Below are 22664 nucleotides of genomic sequence, written 5' to 3'. Positions count from 1 at the left end.
GCATAATGCCCACGAGGGACTCAGGTTTCCAGAAATCCAAAGTCAGGAAGGCAAGGTTGTCTTTAGTGACAACAGTTTCCTGACCAGGGGTCCAACACTAGGACTTCATGAATGGAGTGATGAAAAAGTTACAAGGAGAAATAATTAACATCTCAAATTATTCTACTCCCTTGAAGGATTTAGAAGAATGTAAGGAAGAATATAACAAAAGACACTCAGAGTGGGTCAGGTGTTTGGTGAAGTGGCTTGGAACACCTGCATTCCATAACAAAGTGCCTGGTTTGAGTGCAGGCTATTCTGCTTCTCATCTAGCTTCCTGGGAGGCAGCAAATGATGGCTCAAGTACTTGAGTACTTGCCACTCACATGGGAGACCTGGAAGGAGTTCTGGGCTCCTGGTTCAGCCTGGTCTAGCCCTTGCTGTTGCATGCATTTGGGGCATGAACCAGTAGATGGAAGATTTCTGTCATGCTCTCTCTCACCCTCTCTTCCCCTCTTTCTGTCCCTCCACCTTTCACATAAAATCAAAGTAAGTAAATGTTTTGAAGATATTCAGAGACATTGCTTTGGCTTGAGCAATTTTAAAGAATCTTGGAAATCCTCATAGATTCAGTTTTTGAAATGGAGAAATGTACACTTTATGGGGTAGGAGGGGGAGAGTAGCTAGTCTGAAGTGCTGTGTTTCAGTCTTTAGTGTGGCTATTAAACAATAATAGGTGGACTGAACACAGATTACTGAAAAGATGTTTATGTTTCTCTTTCTCTCGCCCCTCTCTCCCTCTCTCAATGTCTCGACATTTTATTTATTTATTTGAAAGTTCTATTTATTTATTTTTAAAAGTATAATTTCATTTGAAAGGCAGAGAGACAGAGATCTTCCATCCACTGATTGACTCCCCAAATATCTAAAACAGCCAGGGCTGGGCCAGGAGATAGGAACTCTAGCCACGTCTCCCATGTGGGTAACAGGGATTCAAGTACTTGATCCTTCATCTTCTGCCTTCCAGGGATGTACATTAGCAGGAACTTGGATCAGAAGCCAAGCCAAGACTTGAGCTAAACCCTCTATTACCAGGAACTCCCAAGCAGCAACTTAACTACTACACCAGATACCCACCCCCATTAAAAAATATAAGATTATTTTGGTGTAAAATATTTTGAATTCCATGCATAATTTTTTCAAAGTACACATTTTCCATGAACTTTTTGAAGACTGTGTGCTGGATATCAAAAATTTTTTGTACCAAAATTTTTGTCTTCAATTTTCTATGAACTTTTTGAAGTACTCTCATATAATTTCCATACCATAGAATTTACTTTTCTAAAGTATGTATTTTATTCTTGTATTGAATAAAATTTTAAAGACAAATTACTTCAATAGGAAAAAATCTTTTCTCTTAAGTAATAAATTTCTTACTGTGTGCCCAGTGTTATTCTGAGCACCTTTTTGGTATGAAGTCATTTAATTTTTATAACAGACTCACAGAAAAAGGTGCCATCGTTCCCATGTTGTGGATGACGTAATGTCAGCACAGAGCACTTAAGTAACTTGCGGAGCAGCAGCACACTGCTAGTAAGTGACAAAGCTGAGACTCCAGCCTGGGCAGCCTGAGCACTCCTTGGACTCCTAGGTTATGCTGCTTTCAACAGAGGGTTTATGGACACTCTGTGATGCTGCTAGTTCCTCAGGCTTTTTACCAAATACTTCACCTTTATTCAGAGTACCATGTTTTCATTTTGACATAAATTATTAAAAGATACATTTATTCAGAAATTTTAAGTATTTTGTATGTTCTTCAAAGTCATGTTTTAAAACATGGCCTTTTTTTCTTTAAAATATATTTTGTATTTAAGCCAAAAAATTTCCATGATTCTTTGAAATTTTTTTATCTTTATTATGCTTTTAACATGTTTAAAAAGTTATTTTTTCTTTTTTTGTTACTCCATTCCAAGTCTTAGTGATAAAATTGAAACTAAGACCCTTTCATGATTTTCCTATATTTCAGATTTTTTACTCACCAGCTTCTGCCTTAAAGTCTAAAATGTGCCACTGAGTGTTGTCTCAATCCTCCCCCCTTCTTTGTCCTCCTTGTTTACTCCTAACAGCTGAATTATTTTCTTTGTATTGTTTGTTTTCTTTTTTTCAGCAATGCGGCCACTTAGCATGTCTTACAGTTTTGACTTGTCAGGTAAAAAAAAAAAAAATAAAGCACTTTCACACCTGACGTGGGTTTTGTGGTTTCTGTGAACTGCATTTCATTCATTTGTTTATGTCAAGAAAGAAAATTGAAAGGCTTCTTTTAAATGTGGTCAGTGAAATAAAACATTCTGCTTATTTGAAAATAGCATTCTTTAGCCGATTAAAACTCCAGTGAATCTGCTGCCTTCCAAGGATTGTTAGAGGACCATTACACCATACTCACTGTACTCCAGTTGTGGGACACAGCTGCTATCCTCAGGTAGCTGTCATACCCACTCCCCTAGACTCTTCTGAAGCAATGATGCTAAATTCCAAAATAGACCTTTGCCTTAAGAGAAAAGAAGAAACTTCAACTTCCTGTTACAGTTCAAACCAGTTCTATTACATAGAAAGGGATTGATAGTGAAATCAGTAACTAGTAGTGTCTGAATGTGATCTGTAAAATAAAACCTTATTTTAAATTGAAATTTAAATATGTTTGAGTGAATTTTAAATAACATGGAATGCCTCTTAAGGTATAAATAATTGTTGGCATACTTTACATACAAATTTAAATATAAAGAGCAAGAGTTCTAGTATCATTTCCTGTATATAACAAAGAACTGAATATTCTTCAACTATAAAACTAGCTCCCAACGGTTTTTTAATCTTATGCTTTTTTTTGTAGCTCTCAGGCACAACTTTAATGTTTTACAATATTCATTCACTATTTTTGACTGACCACTGAAGGGCTTTTTCTATTTTCTTTATCCATTTAGCAATTTTTATTTTATCAGTCTTTTGCAGAGTGACTGAATTTTGGTCTAGAAAATATAAAACTCAGAAATGATTTGGAACATACATGCTACTACTATTAATCTCCAGAGGTTAGCAATATGTATTATAGATACTCCATCTCTTCTGAATGTCTACTAAAGCACTTTCCATCAGTTGAACTGTAAGGAAGTGGTTGGCTACCTAAACACATTGATTACCAGCTACCATAAATGGGGCTCGTGCTGATCTAGTCAGTATTCATGCTCACACACATAAATAGGTATGTTCTGTGTTCTTACAGCTATTTGATAGGTTTTGAGTGAGAAGAAGGCTCTGATACTTAAACTCATTGATGTAAAAGGGTAGCAAAGAATTTTAATTTGGTTTTGCTGCTGATTATTTGCTGCAATTTATTTTGTGCCTTAGTGTATGTTGTGATTTTCAAGTGTTTCACTTTTGATTTCTTGTGCTATTTTCATGGTTTTCATTGTTGTATTTTAACTATTAATTTAGATATCCCAAATTATAAATGGAAAAGATTCCTTGCTTTAACTTAAATGAAAAGATTGGAATTCATTTGCTGAGTTGGAAAATGAACAATAAAGAGTAGACATTTTAAACATGTGATCTTGATGAAGACTATGAAATTAAGTATAGACCATGGCATTCCAAGGTATAGCCTGCTGCTCAAATATATCTTAGAGATATTAATACGTAGTTACTTAGTGAAAATCTTAGCAATCAATTCAGCATCAGTTAAGGTAAGTATAATTTGTTTTTCCTATGCAAATATTAAATATACAATCTATATTCCAGTCACATGTGCTCCAACTACATAAAGCAGCAGACACACATAAAGCTATGACATAAAATCTTTACAATAATGGATATGCATTTTAGATTCTGAACCTAAGGTATATGTGGTTTTAAAACCATACCTAAGTATTCTACATCTGAAATACTTTGCTTACTTATAAATTTTTTTCAAGAAATTCTGTCTTATATAAGAAAAATACAAAGTCTAATTCAAGTGTGTAGTTTTCCTCATTTGATACATTGAAGGAATAATGAGGGTTTATTTATTTGAACAAATAGAAGTAAACTCCTTAAAAGTATATTCAACAGACTCTTTAATAAACATGTAATATTAGATAAAATCACACACAGAATTCAGTTTTATATGCATGGTCCATCCTGAAACTGTATGCAACCTACTCTTTATTAATTCCATTTTTCAGTAGTTTCAGTCAGGGAGCTAAAATGACAGTTATCAGTCTTATAGTTCAATATTTGGCTAGAGAGCTGCTGGACAATTTTTCAAACGTCTGTGTTGAGAATGACATAAGTCAATCAACCATTGTCATTAAACAGTGTTCCCTAAACTTTAGTTCACATGCCATCTTTATGATTTTTGCCAAAATTGATACTGGTACTATTTAAAATTTTTAATCTACTTTAAATTACTTAAAATTTCTTGAGCAGCAATAACCATAAATGATGAATCTGGGATAATTTTTTGTCTGCAATGTATTAATATAAGTATATAACCATTAAAACTGAGTGATCCTCTGTGCTCTGCCAGTGGTACATCGCCACTCGTAGGAAACTGGTGAATTGGACAGGTGAGACAAGCCTTGGGAAGCTGACTGTAACATTATTGCTCTGACTCTAGTTTGGGAGTGTACTGTTGCCACATGAAGGGTGGGAGCTTCAAAGATATTTCTTCCTCCCTTAGAAAGTAGACAGCTTAGAAAGGTAATGTGTGTTTTCCAATTATTTATGCTCTCTTAGAAGGTTAGCTACTACAACAATGAGAACAATTTATAGATAATATATAATAACAGTATATTATGAAATAACATTTTAAAATATACACTCTTCAAGACCTTTTTTTTTTTAATGTTTTCTATCTTATTTCTTGAATAGAAATCAATTAACCCAGTTGTTTCCTCTGTTAATTTCTGGAAGTTTTAAAGTACTTTCTAGGATACTTTGATTTCGAACTTATATATTTTTTTCAACTTTTATTTAATAAATATAAATTTCCAAAGTACAACTTTTGGATTATAGCAGTTTCTCCCCCCATAACCTTGCTCCCACCCGCAACCATCCCATCTCCCACTCCCTCTCCCATCCCATTCTTCATCAAGATTCATTTTCAATTATCTTTATATACAGAAGATCAACTTAGTATATACCAAATAAAGATTTCAACAGACTACACCCACACAGACACACAAAGTATAGAGTACTGTTTGAGTAGTAGTTTTACTGTTAATTTGCATAGGGCAACACGTTAAGGACAGAGATTATATTTTAATTGTTTTTCCCTACAAATTTTTGAAAGTACCCTCATAATACCTGGGAAGATAATAATATGGTAAATGGATGTACTGTAAAGTTCCCTATTAAAAACTTTATCTCGGAACCGGTGCCATGGCTCACTAGGTTAATCCTCCGCCTGCGGTGCTGGCATCCCATTTGGGTGCCGGGTTCTAGTCTCGGTTGCTCCTCTTCCAGTCTGGCTCTCTGCTGTGGCTCGGGAGGGCAGTGGGGATGGCCCAAGTGCTTGGGTGCATGAACCCACATGGGAGACCAGGAAGAAGCACCTGGCTCCTGGCTTCAGATCAGCGCAGTGCCGGCCGTAGTGGCCATTTGGGGGGTGAACCAACAGAAGGAAGACCCCTATTCTCTCTCTCTCTTTGTCTCTCTCTCACTCACTCTCACTGTCTAACTCTGTCAAATAAAAAATTAATTAATTAATTAATAAAAAACTTTATCTCAGGTGGCAAATGGTTAATGTCTGCCTTCCCTTTTCTTTTCTTTTCCTTCCACCCTTCTTTTCTAGCTTATCCAAATCCTTTCTTAAAGTTCACGAGGGCATGTTTTCTGATCTTCTTGGTCTCTAAAACGAAGCAGAAATTGTAAATATCAAATAAGATATCTGTCAGTTGTAATATGAAAACTGTGCTAGATCACACTTACATATTGACGGTTTCCTGGAACTCCATCTGTTACACTTCATGCACATAAATATCACTTCCTGAAGGGCGAAGGGGAATCTAACCACAAATAGAATCTTCTTGGATTTTTTTAAGTAACTTCAGTTACACTGCTTCCTAATACTCCTAAAGCAGCAAAAATCAAGTCTTTTTCACTTTAGTACTTAGCATGCCCTTTACCCCAATTCCAGGTGCTTCACAGGTTAATCCTTGTATAAAGAGCAACAGTGCACTGTGCTGATCTAGAAATTAGATTATACAGTGACTGCTCTTTTTTCACTCTATTGTTGATGTTGGCGGTTAAATTTAGTACATGTTTTAACTCATTGTTTAAAACATTGAAGAAAATTGCTTCTACTTGAATTGGAAGATTCAAGGTTATAGTACTAAAAATTGATCTGTGCTGTTGAGTTCATGAATCCCCTGGCCCAATACTGATTGTTGCTGAATCATTCTGAGCCTTAGTTTACTTACTCACAAATGGAGATAAAACTCAGTGTTAGCAATTGCTAAAATTTATTATGTGCTGCTGCCTACACTAGGCACGATGCTTTGTGTGTAATTATTAGCCTGTTTCGTCCTCACAGCAAGCCTGCATCTGTTATTATCTCCACCTTACAGATGAGGAAACAAGGATTGGTCACTTAGAGTCAGACAGCCAGCAGTAGAGCTAGTCCCCAAACAATTGGCATCGTACTACACTGTATAGCACCTCATTTTCTCTCATTTGTGGTATTGCCTTCCCATCAAAATGTGAGCCCTCAATAATTAGGATCAGATTTATCAGAGGGAATGTATCCCAGATTCTTTATATTCACATTAACTATATTCATGTGAATATAGACTATTAGCTGTTTAGCTCTTTAACCTAAACATTTTCAGATCCTGCAGACATAAACCTGGGAAGGCTTTGTGTCCTCTGTGCCTCTCATCTGCCTGTCACTACCTCCTGAGCTGCTGTAAAGTAAAGCCAGCCTCTCTGGGCCTCAGTTTCCTCACCTGGAAAATTAAGAAGTTGGAGTCAGCTATCTTCTAATCTACAAATGTGAATATATAATTATTCATTTTAAAGTTTCCTATAATTGAATCTTACAGTTAATATTTAACAAAAAGTTTCAAGTGCCCAGGTGAGGCGTTACTGTATCAAGCTTCTGTGTTGTGTTTGTGGGACATGAAATTGCCTTATCCCCTGATGCGTGTTTCCAACACTGATTCCCTTTCTTAGTTCTAGAAAAGGTAAGATTTTGTTTTTCTTTTACTAGATGTAACTACCCCAGAATCTCCAAAGAAGGTTGTGGAATCATCTATAGTGAACGGAGGTTTGACGTCACAAACAAAAGAAAATGGGTTAAATGCCACACAGCATGTGCCTGTGCAACGCAAGAAGCTCCTCAAAGCCCCAACCCTGGCCGAACTGGACAGCTCCGACTCCGAGGTGAGCTCCAGCGAGGAGGCCACGGTGCTGGCACAGCATGCTGCTTAGTGTCTTCCTACGTTTCAGTCAATAAAGTTGGGATTAAAATTGATTTACTGAGTAGGAAATCCAGCAGAGTAACTTACTATTGTAAGTAAAGACCATTGCGATGACTAGTTTGTAGAATAAATATTGAAATTTCAATATAGTCTTAAATTAAAAGCGGAGTTAAAATAAATCAACTGTTACAAAGTTACAGTTCCTTAAGATCTTGCTCTTTGTTTTGGGAAGGAAAAAACAAACAAACAAAAAAACATGTTTCTTGTCAAGAAACATAAATTCTTCCTTTAAAATGTACACACAGCCATACTTAGGAGATTCTTTCTGTAATAGTAATATCAACAGAAAAGCCTCCAGAGAGAAAACTGTGAGGTGTTTTCCCCTGTTCTGTCGTCCACCAACTGCCCTTTAGAGGAAAAAAGATCTCAGAGCCTTCCTGCTTCCAAACCCAACTAAAGGCTGCCGTTCTCCGTCTCTCTCGTGCCGTCTGCAGTGTCAGGCTGCTACATGTTCCTCAGCTCATGTACAGTGAAACTGGGCTCCTCTCTCTCCACCACACACACACACCAGCTTCTCGTCTTCCATTCACTGCCCTCATTGCTGGCTCCATCCTTTCCATAGTCATCAAGGTTGGAATCTGAGAAATTGTTCTTTACTTCGCCACTTGTCAGCCTCCATTCCCCATGCAGGCAATACCAATAACTGTTTTACTATAAGTTTTTCTTTTTTTTTTTTTCTTTTTCTTTTTTCTTTTCTTTTCTTTTCTTTTTTTTTTTTTTTTTTTTTTTTTTTTTGACAGAGTGGACAGTGAGAGAGAGAGAGACAGAAAGGTCTTCCTTTTGCCATTGGTTCACCCTCCAATGGCCACCACGGCCGGCGCACTGCGGCCGGTGCACTGCGCCTATCCGAAGGCAGGAGCCAGGTACTTATCCTGGTCTCCCATGGGGTGCAGGGCCCAAGCACTTGGGCCATCCTCCACTGCACTCCCTGGCCACAGCAGAGAGCTGGCCTGGAAGAGGGGTAACCGGGACAGAATCCGGTGCCCCAACCGGGACTAGAACCCGGTGTGCCGGCGCCGCAAGACGGAGGATTAGCCTAGTGAGCCGCGGCGCCGGCCATAAGTTTTTCAAACAGTAGCAATAAATCCCCTTATTACTGACTGATTGAGTCCATGTCTTTCTCACTGTGTCTCATCAGCAGTCTGTCTGATTTCTCTTCTTCGCAAATTCTGTCTTTCACGCCACCAGAGCCCTTGTCACTCCTGCTTACAACATTTAGGAGGCTTGCCATCCCTTAGGGGATGGAGTTCCTGTTCCCTGATGAGATGCCTTAAGAGCCAGGCCTTGCTTCACACCACCCTGCCTCCCTTTTACCCTCAGCCACACGAGGCTGTTGGTTCTTCCTGCACAGGTCACAGCTCCTCAGCTCCAGCTTAGCCGTGCTGCAGAGCTCCCCAACTCGGATGTCCTCTTTCTCCTTTCTCAGTCAGCACTTCACTCACCTTCTCTTGCAAAGTCTCCCCAGATGCCAGCCCATCCAAACTCCTCCTCTGTGATTCCCAGACAACTCTCATCCCTGTGTAATGTCAGAGCACTTAACACTTCTTCATGTAGTTACCCACTCATTTCTGTGGCTCCCACCAGAGTACAAGTGTCCTGAGAGGAGGGGCCATGCCAGACTGACATGATATTCCTAGATCCTAACACCCTATAGAAGACATTCAAATATTTGAATAAATTCATACTAATAAGAACAGTTGAAATTTAAGAAGCACATGTCGTCTAGACAGAAGTCTGCATTATACAGTACAGTAGCTACTCACCACATGTGCCCATTTAAGTTTAAATATGTTTAAATAAATGAAGAACTCAGTTTCTCAGTCACAGTTCTCAAGTGCTCACAACCTCCTATGGCTAATGCCTACCGTACAGGACAGTACGGGCGACAGTCCCCTCACAGCATTCTGTTGGCCAGCACTGATCTGCAGCTTCCAGGGGCTCTAGGGAGAGCCCCTTCACCTCTGCTCCATCCTGGTCCTCCTCCACCATCTCCTGAGTCATGACTGCACTACATTTTGATATATGTTCAGCCTGTGCAATCTTCTCTGTGAGTCTTTATGTGAAGATAGAAGCTAACACCCAAAGCCCAGATCATGAAGTGATTTGCTGGACATGTTACTACTCTTAACCAGAGGGAGGCCAGTTTCACCCAGCCACCTGTCATCAGAACAGGGAGCAAGCAATAAGATGCTGAAAAGAGAAGCGTTAGAACTGAATTCCTTCTACCGCTGACCTTTGTCACCAGCTGGTTTTTTTTTAAATGACAGGTAGAGTTATAGACAGTGAGAGAGAGAGAAAGGTCTTCCTTCCATTGATTCACCCCCCAAATGGCCGCTAAGGCCAGCACTGCGCCGATCCAAAGCCAGGAGCCAGGTGCTTCTTCCTGATCTCCCATGCAGGTGCAGGGGCCCAAGCACTTGGGTCATCCCCCACTGCCCTCCCAGGCCACAGCAGAGAGCCAGACTGGAAGAGGGGCAGCCGGGACTAAAACCGGGCGCCCATATGGGATGCCGGCGTGGCAGGTGGAGGATTAACCAAGTAAGCCACGGTGCCAGCCCCTGTCACCAGCTGTTTAAGTCTGAGTGAATCAGAGCTCCTTAGTCAGTGGTAGTAGAAATCTCGAAGATTTAGAGAATCTTTGTATAAGGAATAAAGAATGATTTTTGTACAAGGGCCTAGAAATAAGCAAATTCTTTCCTTCATTTTTAACTTAAAAAATTGATGTTTTTATTGTGGTTCAGCAAGTTAAGTTATAGTCTGGAGTGCCTGCATCCCATGTTAGAGTGCCTAGATCCCAGTCCTGCCTCAGTTTCTGATCCAGCATTTTTGCTGATGGACATCCTGGGAGGCAGCAGGTGATGGCTCAAGTGTTTGAGTCCCTGCCACTCACTTAGGAGTCTGGGATGGACTTGCAGGATCCTGGCTTTGGCCTGGCCCAGGCCTGGCTGTTGTGGGCATTTGGAGACAGAACAATCAGATTAAATATCTCTCTCCTCTCTCAGTGCCTCCCTGTCTCTTTCATTTTCTGTCTCACTTTCTCTCACTCTCACTCTTGTTCTGCCTTTTAAATTAAAAAAATAAATAAACTCTAAAACAATGAATGTAGTGATAGTTTTAAGTAATAAGCAAGAACAATCAAAGATAGTAATTATGAGAATGGTTTGTATTCCTTTTTCATTTATTTATCTCAAAGATTTATTTTCTTTGATTTGAAAGGCAGAGTGACACACAGAGAAGCAGAGATCTTCCATAGGCTGATTCACTCCGCAAATGGCTGCAGTGTTTGGGGCTGGGCTGAGTCAGAGCTAGGAACTTCATCTGGGTCTCCCATGTGAGTTGCAAGATCCCAAATACTTGAACCATCTTCTGCTTTCCCAGGAGCATTAGCAGGGAGCTGGATTAAAGCAGAGCAGCCAGGACTCAAACCAATCAGTGTTCCAGTGTGAGATGCCAGTGTCAGCCTGCTGCACCACAGTGCCAGGCCCTACATACCTTTTTAAAAAAGAATTTTAAAACTGAATCTGGGGGCTGGCATTGTGGCTTGGCAGGTAAAGCTGCTGCCTGTGACTCCTAATGCCATATGGGCACCAATTTGAGTCCCTGCTGCCCCACTTCTGATTCCACTTCCTGCTAATGGCCTGTGAAGGGTAGCAGAGGGTGGCTCAAGTGCTTGAGCCCCTTCCACCCATGTGGGAGGCTCAGAGGAAGCTCCTGACCCAACCCTAGCAAGCAGTTGTGACCATCTGAGGAGTGAGCCAGCAGATGGAAGCATGCACTTTCTCTCCGTCTTTCTATAACTCTTTCAAATAAATAAATAAGTATTTTTTTCACCCCCCAAATGGTTGCCACGGCCGGCGCGCTGCACCGATCCAAAGCAAGGAGCCAGGCACCTCCTCCCAGTCTCCCATGCGGGTGCAGGGCCCAAGCACTTGGGCCATCCTCCACTGCCTTCCCGGGCCACAGCAGAGAGCTGGCCTGGAAGAGGAGCAACGGGGACAGAATCCGGCGCCCCGACCAGGACTAGAACCCAGGGTGCTAGCGCCACAGGTGGAGGACCAGCCCAGTGAGCTGTGGCACCAGCCAATAAATAAGTATTTAAAAAAAAAAAAAAAAAACGACTCTGGGCAAACTTTAACATTCAGTAAGCTGAAGACTTTATTTTTAATCAGCTGTGCTTCAAATTTGGACTTTGAATTAATCAAAGTTTCAATAATTTGTTGATGAAGCATAGCTTTAATTTAATAGTATTAGATTAGTTGTGTTCATCTTAAAACTCTCTCATTAATATTAGCATTAGCTACTTTCAGATTATCCATCAATTGTGTGTTAAAGCCAACTCACAAAAGTGTCTGTTTGAAGCCAGTTAATTAACTGACATTTATACAGATGTGAAGCACCTGGAAATGCAGACCAGGTTTTCTTAAAGTGTGAGTTAGTAAGCACTGTTCTCCATGCAGGACCTGCCCTGGGTCCCAGCTCTGGCTGCATGGACAGGGCACTTCATCTTGTCGGCCATCAGTGTGTCTTCTGACTCACAAGGGTAGTTGGACTTATGATCTTTCTTTTTTTTTTTTTTTTTTAAGATTTATTTTATTTATTTGAAAGACAGAGCTACAGAGAGAGGTAGAGACAGAGGTCTTCCATCCACTGGTTCACTCCCCAGATGGCTGCAATGACCAGAGCTGTGCTGATCTGAAGCCAGGAGCTTCTTCCGGGTCTCCCACATGGATGCAGGGGTCCAAGGACTTGGGTCATCTTCTACTGCTTTCCCAGGCCATAGCAGAGAGCTGGATCAGAAGAGGAGCTAGAACCGGCACCCAAATGGGATGCCTGCGCTTCAGGCCAGGGCTTTAACCTGCTGCGCCACAGCGCCAGCCCCAGAACCCGTGATCTTTATGTCTCTTCCAGTTCCAGAACTTGGTATTTATGCACAAGAAGTGTGAAACTAGAAATTGTTGAGAAATCCCACCTTTTCTAAGTTGATGAGTTGGTGTTCTTTTCCCTACTTTTGTTAATTCCTAATGTCAAAGAATTCCTAAACCAAGGTTGATTTACCCCAGTCATATTTGCTTATTTATAAATGGCCACAAAAACAATGTTTATATATTATATTTTATATATGTATCATATATCATATTACAGACTTTCTTCACTTCTATTTTGTAATTTTTTGTTCCCTACTTTTTTCACATATCCTTTAGCACTTCTGTTCATTCTTTTCACCAACTTCTTTTTTTTATCCAGTGCCATTCCACTGTTTCCAGTCAAATAGTTATTGAATGTCCTCAGTAAGTCCTAAAGGTAGAAACACAAACACAATAGTCTTTACCTCCAGTTGCTTATAATGTAAATAGGAAACAACAAGGTACACACCCAAGAAGCTTGAGAGGTGTCATGAGCACACAGTGTCTAGCTAGTGGCATGTGACTAAACACCAGAGAAGTTCAGAGGCCGCAGAGGTTGGGCATAGTGGGGAATGAACACCACAGATGCCAGGATAGCTGGCAGAGGTAGGACTTTTGGTGTTCTGCTTAGGGGAGTGTAACACAGGAGCAGAGGGCTTTCTGTTTCACTGTGTGTTGTGAGCCTTAACTGATAACTGATACAGCATGCTCACCTACTTCTAGCCCAGCCTTACCTGGGGTAGAGAGGTGCAGCCTTCCTCAGATCTCTTCCTGACTCCATGTCGGCATCTGGTGGCTCTTCTGACTCACCTAGAGAACTTGGGCCCAGGTGGCACCTGTGCAAAAACCAAATCAAGACTCGAGGCTGAGGAGAACAGCAGAGACCAAATTGGGAGGGGGTGGAATTATGACTCAGAAAAGGCTGATCTTATTCTTTTTCTTCCTTTTCAATTTTATCACCTACTTCCCCATTCTTCCTTCTTGCCTCTCATTTAAGGAATGGCTCCCAATTTTTTTTTAAATAAAGATTTGTTTTGTTTTATTTATTTAAAAGAAGAGAAAGAGATTTCTTCTATCCCACCGGTTCACTCCTCAGATGACCTCAACAGCAACAGTCTCCCACGTGGGTGCAGGGGACCAACTTGGGCCATCTTCTGTGCTTTCCCAGGCATGTTAGGGAGCCGGATTGGAAGCAGAGCAGCCAGGTCTCAAACCAATGATCAGATATGGGATGCCGGAATCACAGACTGCGACTTACCCCACTGAGCCACAACACTGTCCCCCCCCCCATACATTTTTTTTTTAAGTGCCAAAATTTGGTCTTCACACCACATTTACAGAGAAGTACAATGTAAGTCCCCAAGAGCAAGTGGGGACTAGAGCCTTTCCCCACCCCACTCTACCCATCTGTAGACCTCACAGAGCAATGTGAAATTCCTTTTCCCCTGTGAGAGGAAGTATAGTGACAGAACTCAGCCAGAGAGTCTGCCTGCTTGTCCTGCCCTTCACCATCCTTTGTGCTCAGCCTCTGTACTGAAGCCCTTGAAACAATTGATTGAAAGAGACACCAGAATCTCTTCTTGGGGAAGAAGCAGTGACATTTCCAACTGCAAACAGAGCACCATTCACTCCTGAGACAGAACATTATCATGAATGTGTAAGCTTCTCCCAGTATCTTACCAGACTCATTCCAGCACAGGTGATTTTTTTTTTTTTTAACATTTTAAGAAAAGCCTTCCAGCCAACAAAGTATCTGCTGTATGACCTCAATCTCTTTTCTGTGAAGAATTTATATTCTAAGATAAAGCTTCCACCATTCCAGGATATCACCTGTGCTCATTTGTAGTTTTCATTTGATGACATTGATTCACTAGAAATTTTGTATTATTCATTACTGCCTTGAATTTTAACCTAAACTTATATATAAAATTTTACAAAAAACATTTTAGTGATCAGTCTTATTATAGATCAAATATCTTATGAAACAGAATATTAGTGAATTAGTTACATTATTAATTTCAGCTCAATTATGATATACTGACTTGCTTTTTAATTTTCTTAATGCCCAAATATTTTGGTTTAATAAGAAAATGCATTTTTTTTTCCTTTCTGTGAAGTACTGACTCCAGTTACAATAATAGCAAGTTGATTTTTTTCTCACCGGCTTACCCTATGGCTTCTTTGGACATTTAAATCTACAGTTATAATAAACATTAACTGCATGTTGGAATTGATGTCTTTTGAATGTTTCTAGATGTTAAATTGGCCCCTGATACTGACCCATTGGCATTGGCCAATTAGCCAGAACTAGAACTAACCCACATTTTTACTTAACAAAATATCATGAGCATTTTTCCATCTGGTTAAATGCACTTTCCCAACATGATATTGAATATCTGTGTGGTAGTGGTCAGGCTGGCATTGTGACATAGTGGGTAAAGCCACCACCTGTGACACCTGAGTCCCAGCTCTTCCACTTCTGATCCAGCTCCCTGCTAATGGCCTGGGAAAGCAGTGGAAGATGACCCAAGTACTTGGGTCCCTGGACCTAAATGGGAAACTGGAAGAAATTCCTGGTTCCTGGCTCCTGGCTTTGGTCTGGCCCAGGCATTGCAGCCATTTGGGGAATGAACCAGCAGATGGAAGATCTCTCTCTGTCTCTCCCTCTCTCTGTAATTCTGCCTTTCAAATAAATAAAAAATAAATCTTCTTAAAAATCTATGTGGTATTCCATCATAATTTGTTTACCAAATTCCCAATTTTTTTATTTAAAAAATATGTTTATATTCACTTTATTTGAAAGAAAGACACAGAGACAGACAGATCATTCCTCCGCTAGTTCATTCCCCCAGTGCCCACAATAGCCAGAACTGGGCTAGGCTGAATACAGGATCCTGGACCTCCATCTTGATCTCCACATGGGTGGCAGGGACCCATGTACTTGAGCCATCATCTGCCACCTCCCAGAGTACACATCAGCAGGAAGGAGGATCAGAAGTGAGGGAGCCAGGACTCAGATCAGGTACTCACATCTGGGATACAAACACCCCAAGTGACATCTTCTCTACTGTGCCAGGTGCCTTCCCCTCAGTCCCCTATTTTTGAATATTTAGGTTGGTTCTAGTTTTCTACTATTACCAGTAACAATATTTTTATGAATATCCCTATTCTACATTTTGCTTTGAATTGTTCCTCAGGATATTTCTGGAACTGCATTTGCTAGATGAAAGTATTTTTACAGTTAATACATATTGTCAAGTCCCTTTAAGCTATAATTGCTTTTTTATTGAACTTTGTGCTAGACTTTATAAATTAGTCTCTACAAAGATCCTAGTAGGTAGATATGATCCTTAAAAGATAAGCGGACACATAGAACAATTGTCTAAAGTCAAAGACTTAGTAAATGATAGATTTAAATCCCAAATGTTAACTCCAAAGGCTGTGTATCTCATGAACTTGCTAGTGTTCCATCTAGCAGTAGGAGGATATTTCAAACTGTTCATGGAAAAATAGAATTAAAGGGTAAGTTTATTTTGATGCAAAAATGTTTGAAATCTAGGCATATGTTTCATAATACATATTTTCATGATTGTTTTTTCAAGACCCCTCATACATACAGATTTCAAATTATTTTTCAGATTTATGTATTTGAAAGAGAAACTGAGACAGATAGAGATCTGCCATCTGCTGGTTCTCTCCCAATGGCCACAAAAGCCAGAACTGGGCCAAGTTGAAACAAACAGCTAAGAACTCCATCAGTGTCTCCCACATGGGAGAAAGGGACTCAAGTACTTTATCACCATTGCTGCTTCTGAGGCGCATTACCAGGGAGCTGGATCAGAAGCAGAGTAGCTGAGATTTGAGCCAGCGCTCTGATACGGGGTGTGGGCATCTCAAGCAGTGGCTTAACTTGCTATGCCACAATGCCTGCCTCTGAATTTAAAATGTTTTTGCACCAAAATAAACATTTTTTTGAGAGACATAGAATGACCCATAGATATTCATAGAGAGCAAGCATCCATCCACTGGGTCACTACCCAGATGCCAACAATGGCCAGAGCTGAGCTGAAACTGAAGCCAGGAATTGAGAACTCAGTCCACTTGTCCCATGTGGTTGGCAGAGCTCCAACTCCTGAGTCATCTCTGTCATAACCCAGGGACTGCATTAGCAAGAAGCTGAAGTACCCTTGTATAGAAGAATGCTTCAAAAAGTTTTTTAAACCAGAAGGAGCCTTAGAAATTTTGTTCAACAGCATTACTTTTTAGTAAGAAAACTGAACCCCTAACAAAGGAGAGACCAAATTAGAAAAGCCATACAGCACTTTGGTGGCAGAATCCCTGTAAAGTTAGACCTCCCACATGAGCCCTTGTTCCATTACTCCCCCTTCCAGTTCTGAGAAATCTAGCTTTGCTGTTTCTGGCTTATATTTTAAAACTTCTACTGGCCCATCTCAGGTACCATTTTTTAATGAAAGATTAGTTTTGATTCTAGCCATATGAAAACTTTCAGTAGAAAAGCTAAGCAAAAGAACTGTATCTGAGCCCTCTCCAGGCTGCTTTTAAGGAAAAGTCAAGTTTCCATTCCTGTTAAGTGAGCTAGGTGTCCTGACTGGCCTCTTGAGAGGGTTCTGGCAGCAGCGGTGACAGTGCTACCCTGGGAGCAAAGCACAGTGCATGAGGCTCTCCTGAAGCCACAGTTCTGAACTAGAAGACCTAACCTGGTGAGTGTCAGAGGTGAGTCTTTGGGATTACACAACAAAAGCAAGCAGATTTTGGACACCATGCCAGGCAGTAGAAGAGACTGATGTTCTAGAAATCGCAGAGACTCATTCATCTGGATCCTCAGACAGAGTGGAACACACGTGTGCATACCTCTCAGCTCTGACCTCTAAAAGTCCCCTGGTGCTCCTTCTGGGTGCTTCTGTTACTCTTCCGGGACAGGAACTAATCCTAAAGAAGATGGCTTTTTCAAGCAGTTAGAAAATTAGGTACAGTTCCTGGTCATGCAATGCAGGGAACTTCAAAGGGCCATCAGCAACTCCTATGTTACAATTTTAAACATGAATTCTGCTTTATACCTATAATGTTTCAGCATCTTGTCTTTCCATTATGTCAAAGTACATCAGATTCTAATGCCAAACCTGAGTTATTTCCTCTTTGCAAAAGCATGTTGTGTTTCTTTTCCATCTTGAGTGTATGCTTTTAAAATAGAGAATGCAACTTCTAAGCACTAAAACTCTATTTCTTTGAATGTGTCCCTCTCTTTACCTCAGTTGTATCTACACAAGTGAAACAAAAGTATTCAGTGTTGTTGGATGAAAATCAGAACGCTACTTTTAAATTCACCTAAACTAAAATTTTAATTCCCCTAGAATTATATCTGCAGAGTTTTAAGTGTTTCTTTGAAAGGAGTAATTCAGAAAAGATACTTTCAATGTACGGTGTTGGCCTGTAAAGGGCTGTGGAGGGTGTTTCATCCAAACTGCTCATTTTCTAGATGAAGAAGGCTGTTCAGAATGTTGTCACGCACTCAAGCCCTTCTGACTTACTAACGTGGAGCTGGCTCACTGGGGCACAGCCTTCTGATTAGGTTATTTTACTTCTTTGAGGGATTTTCAGACTCTCAAGCATTGAATGGTCATTTTAAAGTGGTGGAGAATCTGCCTCTGGTTTTATGGGACTGAACTGGGAAGTAAGGTAGGAAGAAGAGGAAAGCCCCGTTCCAGAGGAGCTTCCCTCCCTGGCTGTCCCCGTTTTGGAGGTCAACATGTACATAAAAAGGACGTGAATTCCAGCATGAGCAGCACATTGTGCATGCTGTCAGAAGTATGCTGGTAGACACTGGTGTACAGTGAGCAGGCCACACAGCCACCTGCCGGCTCCGCCTCTCCAAGCCCTCATCTCTGTTTTCTCAGATTCTTACATTTGTACTCAAAAAGTTCTGGATCATCTTCATCTGCTTTAAAAGGACTTTATTCTGACTGATTTCGTTATTTTTAGAGCCATTTTTTTTTTCTCAGAGATAGTTTTCTCACTAAGTATGATGATACTTTCATTATACAGAATCTTCACAACTAGGTTCCATCTGTGAAAATAGAAACATGAGCTCTCCTTAACAGCAGAAGTAACAACATAAAATTAGATTAAAAATTGTTCTTGGGGAAAGTAGGCTGAAGTTTGAGGCAGGGTTGGTTTCTCCTTTCTTAGGGTCTGAAAGTACTGTGTATGACTCCTTTTTTTCCAAGAGATATTCTTGGTTCTTATTTCCTTTTCTTGTGACTTTCCATAAGCAGGAGAAAATTGCTCGTTAGCTTTTTTGGAGTTGTATGACTGGGGATATTGGCTGTGCTTGAATTGTATGATTTGTTCTTTGTGCTAACTTCTGAGAGTACAAAAGTCACTATATACTTTTCTTGTTGTTGTTGTTGTTTTTTAAGATTTATTTATTTATTTAAAGGGTAGAATAATAAGAGAAAGAACTTCCATCTGCTTGTTCACTCCACTAATGGTTACAATGACTGGGGTTGCTTCAGGCTGAAGCCAGGAGCCTGGAACTCCATTGAGATCTCCCATATGGGTAGCGAGGGCCCAAGCACTTGGGCCATTATCCACTGCTTTCCCAGGCACATTAACAAAGAGCTGGATCCATAACAGAGCAGCTGGGACTTGAATTGGCACTCCACTATGAAATGCCATTGTCACAAGGGCAGCTTAACTCAGTGTACCACTAGGCTGGCACCTTCTCTTATTCTTGAACCTCATCCTCTATATTGTGACTTGTTTAAAATTAATTAGATGAGGCCAGTTTTTAGTGAATGGCAAATTCTTTCTGGCACCTTAGTTAAGAAGGTCAAAGGGAACTTTCACTATCTCACATATTTATAGATGAACATATTTTTCTACTTTTCTCCTTTCTGTTTTTAAAACTGTTTAGTAGTATTCTATAGATATTCAAGTAGAAATTAGTTGTCTTTAGTTAATCCTCTGCTACATAGTAGATAGTAAATATTTTGTAAATAAATAATGTACCTCTTTTTTTTTTTTTTTTTTTTTTTGGACAGGCAGAGTGGACAGTGAGAGACAGAGACAGAGAGAAAGGTCTTCCTTTGCTGTTGGTTCACCCTCCAATGGCCGCCATGGCAGGCACACTGCAGCCGGCACACCGCGCTGATCCGATGGCAGGAGCCGGGTACTTATCCTGGTCTCCCATGGGGTGCAGGGCCCAAGGACTTGGGCCATCCTCCACTGCACTCCCAGGCCATAGCAGAGAGCTGGCCTGGAAGAGGGGCAACCGGGACAGAATCCGGCTCCCCGACCGGGACTAGAACCCGGTGTGCCGGCTCCACAAGGCGGAGGATTAGCCTAGTGAGCCGCGGCGCCAGCCATGTACCTCATTTTAATTGAAAAAAAAATTTGGATCTCTTCTCAGAACTGGCAATGAAAATTTAGATTTTATTTTACACAATATAGACATTTTTGTAGACACTTAATGTGTTTTTTTTTTTTTATTTTGACAGGTAGAGTTATAGACAGTGAGAGAGACAGATAGAAAGGTCTTCCTTCCATTGGTTCACTCCCCAAATGGCCGCCACGACCAGCACTGTACCGATCCGAAGTCAGGAGCCAGGTGCTTCTTCCTGGTCTCCCATGTGGGTGCAGGGGCCCAAGCACTTGTGCCATCCTCCACTGCTTTCCCAGGCCACAGCAGAGAGCTGGACTGGAAGAGGAGCAACCAGGACTAGAACCCGGTGCCCATATGGGATGCCGGCGCGGCAGGCGGAGGATTAGCCAAGTGAGCCATGGCGCCAGCTACCTCATGTTTATTTTTATTCATTCATTCCAGAAATACCTGATTAAAATAAATGTTGAATTTGCTGCTAGGTATACAGCAAGTAACAAGATAGACCCAGCATCTGCCCTCATGGGTCAGTCTTTTGCTTTTACAAATGTATTTAGTATTCCCCTAATACTAATATTAAGCCCCATTTCTTGTGTGCTAGGTAATGTGTGAAGCCTTTTGAGTGCATTGCCTCATCTCACCCCTGCCATAACCCTGTAGACAGTGGTATTCAGTACCCTTTTACAGATGAAACTAAGACAAGAGCATTACTCACTTCACCCTGTGAAAGGGCAAAGCCAGCACACAAACCCACTCCTTCTACCTTGACCCCTTCTAATTTCTCTTTTACATGCCTTGAACATTTGACATTATAATTCGATGCCTCTTGTTAAAATAACTATTTAATAGTAAGATGTGACTAAGTAGCATGAGAGCTCTGACGTCTAAGAAACTGTACCTATCTTTCTCCACCGTGCCTGTCTCAGGAGGACACTCTGCCCAAGTTGGCTGGCAGCAGCAGCAGCAGCAGCAGCAGCAGCAGCAGCAGCAGCGGTGTGTCTCCCCCCATCCCTGAGGAGCTGGCAGCCGGGGCTGTGTGCCCGAGGAAGAGTAAGTATTCGTGCTCCAAAGAACTGGAGTCAGATACCTCGTAAAACTTGCTTGACCTGGAACAGGGAGCCCAGAGTTCCCTGTGGTCTTTTCGGGTAGAAATAACCCTCATGTCTCACTGGTCAGCTGTAACTAGAGAGTTATTTTCCTAGGGAGCAGTCAAAAGGTACAGCTAAGCTTGTAACCGGCCTCAGGCTCTTAATTTATGGTGAATCAGGAACATTTGTGTTTATATATAATAGTTACGGAAATAGGTCAACTGTGTGCATGTGTGTATTTTTAATGGTAACTACATCATTGTCTAAATTTAAGCCAAAAGCCCTAGAAACCATATTTTTGCTATGACAATCTGTTACTGCCACACCCCTCCCCATACCTCATATACAAAAGTAGGTGATGAACACATCTAAAGGAAATTCTAAAGAACTTTAAAAGTACCTCTTTTTCATTCATAAGATCATTATGAGGATTAAAAATTAGGTATTGAGATATTCTTTGAACACTTTTTTTGCACAGGTTTTAATGATTAAAATTCTTTAAATGGCATTCTGATTACTTAAATAGATTGTGTCAAGAACAGTAGAAGCTGGAATTGGTTAATAATTGGCAAGGCTCATTTGATATTCTAGGATCCCAATTAAATCACATAATGGGTTTCTGTATCCTTTTTAGACTGCAGAAATTAGGTTCTTGGTTTTCCTGTAGCGATTTCTCCTGATGGGACACTCCAGACAGAGGGACTGTATTCGACTTTGTGTCGACTCTTGCTTTCCTCACCCACAACCTTGAAGCAGCCTTTACAGATGGAGTAGGAGGAAGTGCTCAATAACAGTAGCATGCTGATAGCATAATTTATTTCTAGTGTTGTTATGTTTTCAACATGTGAATCTAGAACCATTCAGACACTAAAACATTCTCCTTTGAAATACTGTCCCAAAATATTACTCCACAGAGGAGAACAGTAGTATAATACTACCATGAACACTAAACCTGTTTTTTTCCAATTTAAATTTAGGTTAATTTAAATCTAAGGACAAAATGTCTTGATAAGCATATCTAAAGAAGAGCTTCCTTATTTTATCTTTAAGAGAATGTAAAAGGAGGGTATACTTGAAAATTTTAGTATGATTTAGGGATCTCTTTTGTCACACAGAATACATATTTTTGCATGTTTTTAAAATGATTCCTGGGCACGGAAAGGAAAGGGGAGAGAGAGAGAAAAGAAAGAGTCTTACATGAAGGATCTCTGTGGGTGAGACCCCAGTGGAAGGAAGGGGCCATCAAAGAAGGATGTTCCTTTCTCTGAAGGGAGGAGAGAACTTCCACTTCGCTTATGGCCCTGTCTAAATACTGACGGAGTCTGTGGACTCAAAAGGCTTCCATAGCCTTAGCAGTTCATGGCAAGAGCCTCAGGCGATCACTGACATCATACATAAGAGTGTTAATTGTTAAATTAACAACAAAAGTCACTGTGCACTTACTCCCCATGTAGGACCTCTGTCCTTAATGAGTTGTACTATGAGAATTACCTGCAAAACTTGTTCTCAAACAGTACTTAATACATTGTGTGGGGGGGTGGGGTGCAAACTGTTGAAATCTTTACTTAGTATAATGTTGGTCTTCTGAATATAAAGTTAATTTTAAAATGAATCTTAATGAAGAATGGGATGGGAGAGGTAGTAGGAGGTAGGATGGGAGTGGGGGTGGGAGGGCGAGTATTGGGAGGAAGAACCGCTATATTCCTAAAGTTATACCTATGAAATTTGCATTCATTAAATAAAAGCTTTAAAAAAATAAAATAATGCCTGATACTTTAATGGC

General features: G+C 40.6%; 1 protein-coding gene across 6 annotated transcripts in view; it reads left to right on the top strand.

Annotated features, from left to right (window-relative positions):
* SPIRE1 (spire type actin nucleation factor 1) overlaps nucleotides 1-22664 on the top strand; it is a 204887-nt gene that overhangs the window by 167689 nt on the left and 14534 nt on the right. For 2 of the 6 annotated variants that reach the window (XM_017343990.4, XM_008261008.4), the window contains exons 9-11: nucleotides 2147-2188; nucleotides 7220-7392; nucleotides 20720-20843. In XM_017343990.4, coding sequence (XP_017199479.2) covers nucleotides 2147-2188; nucleotides 7220-7392; nucleotides 20720-20843 — 339 coding nt within the window. Of the gene's footprint in view, nucleotides 1-2146; nucleotides 2189-7219; nucleotides 7393-8841; nucleotides 9159-12073; nucleotides 12284-20719; nucleotides 20844-22664 lie in introns of those variants that run through there. The other 4 variants (XM_017343991.3, XM_070050511.2, XM_089305375.1 and 1 more) reach the window with 3 other exon arrangements.

This window comes from Oryctolagus cuniculus, chromosome 10 (genome assembly GCF_051225735.1).
Source record: "Oryctolagus cuniculus isolate XC-2025 breed Fujian yellow rabbit chromosome 10, ASM5122573v1, whole genome shotgun sequence".
Classification (NCBI taxonomy): Eukaryota; Metazoa; Chordata; class Mammalia; order Lagomorpha; family Leporidae; genus Oryctolagus; species Oryctolagus cuniculus.
The sequence above is the reverse complement of the archived record's forward strand: the minus strand, read 5'-3'. Positions and strand labels throughout refer to the sequence as shown.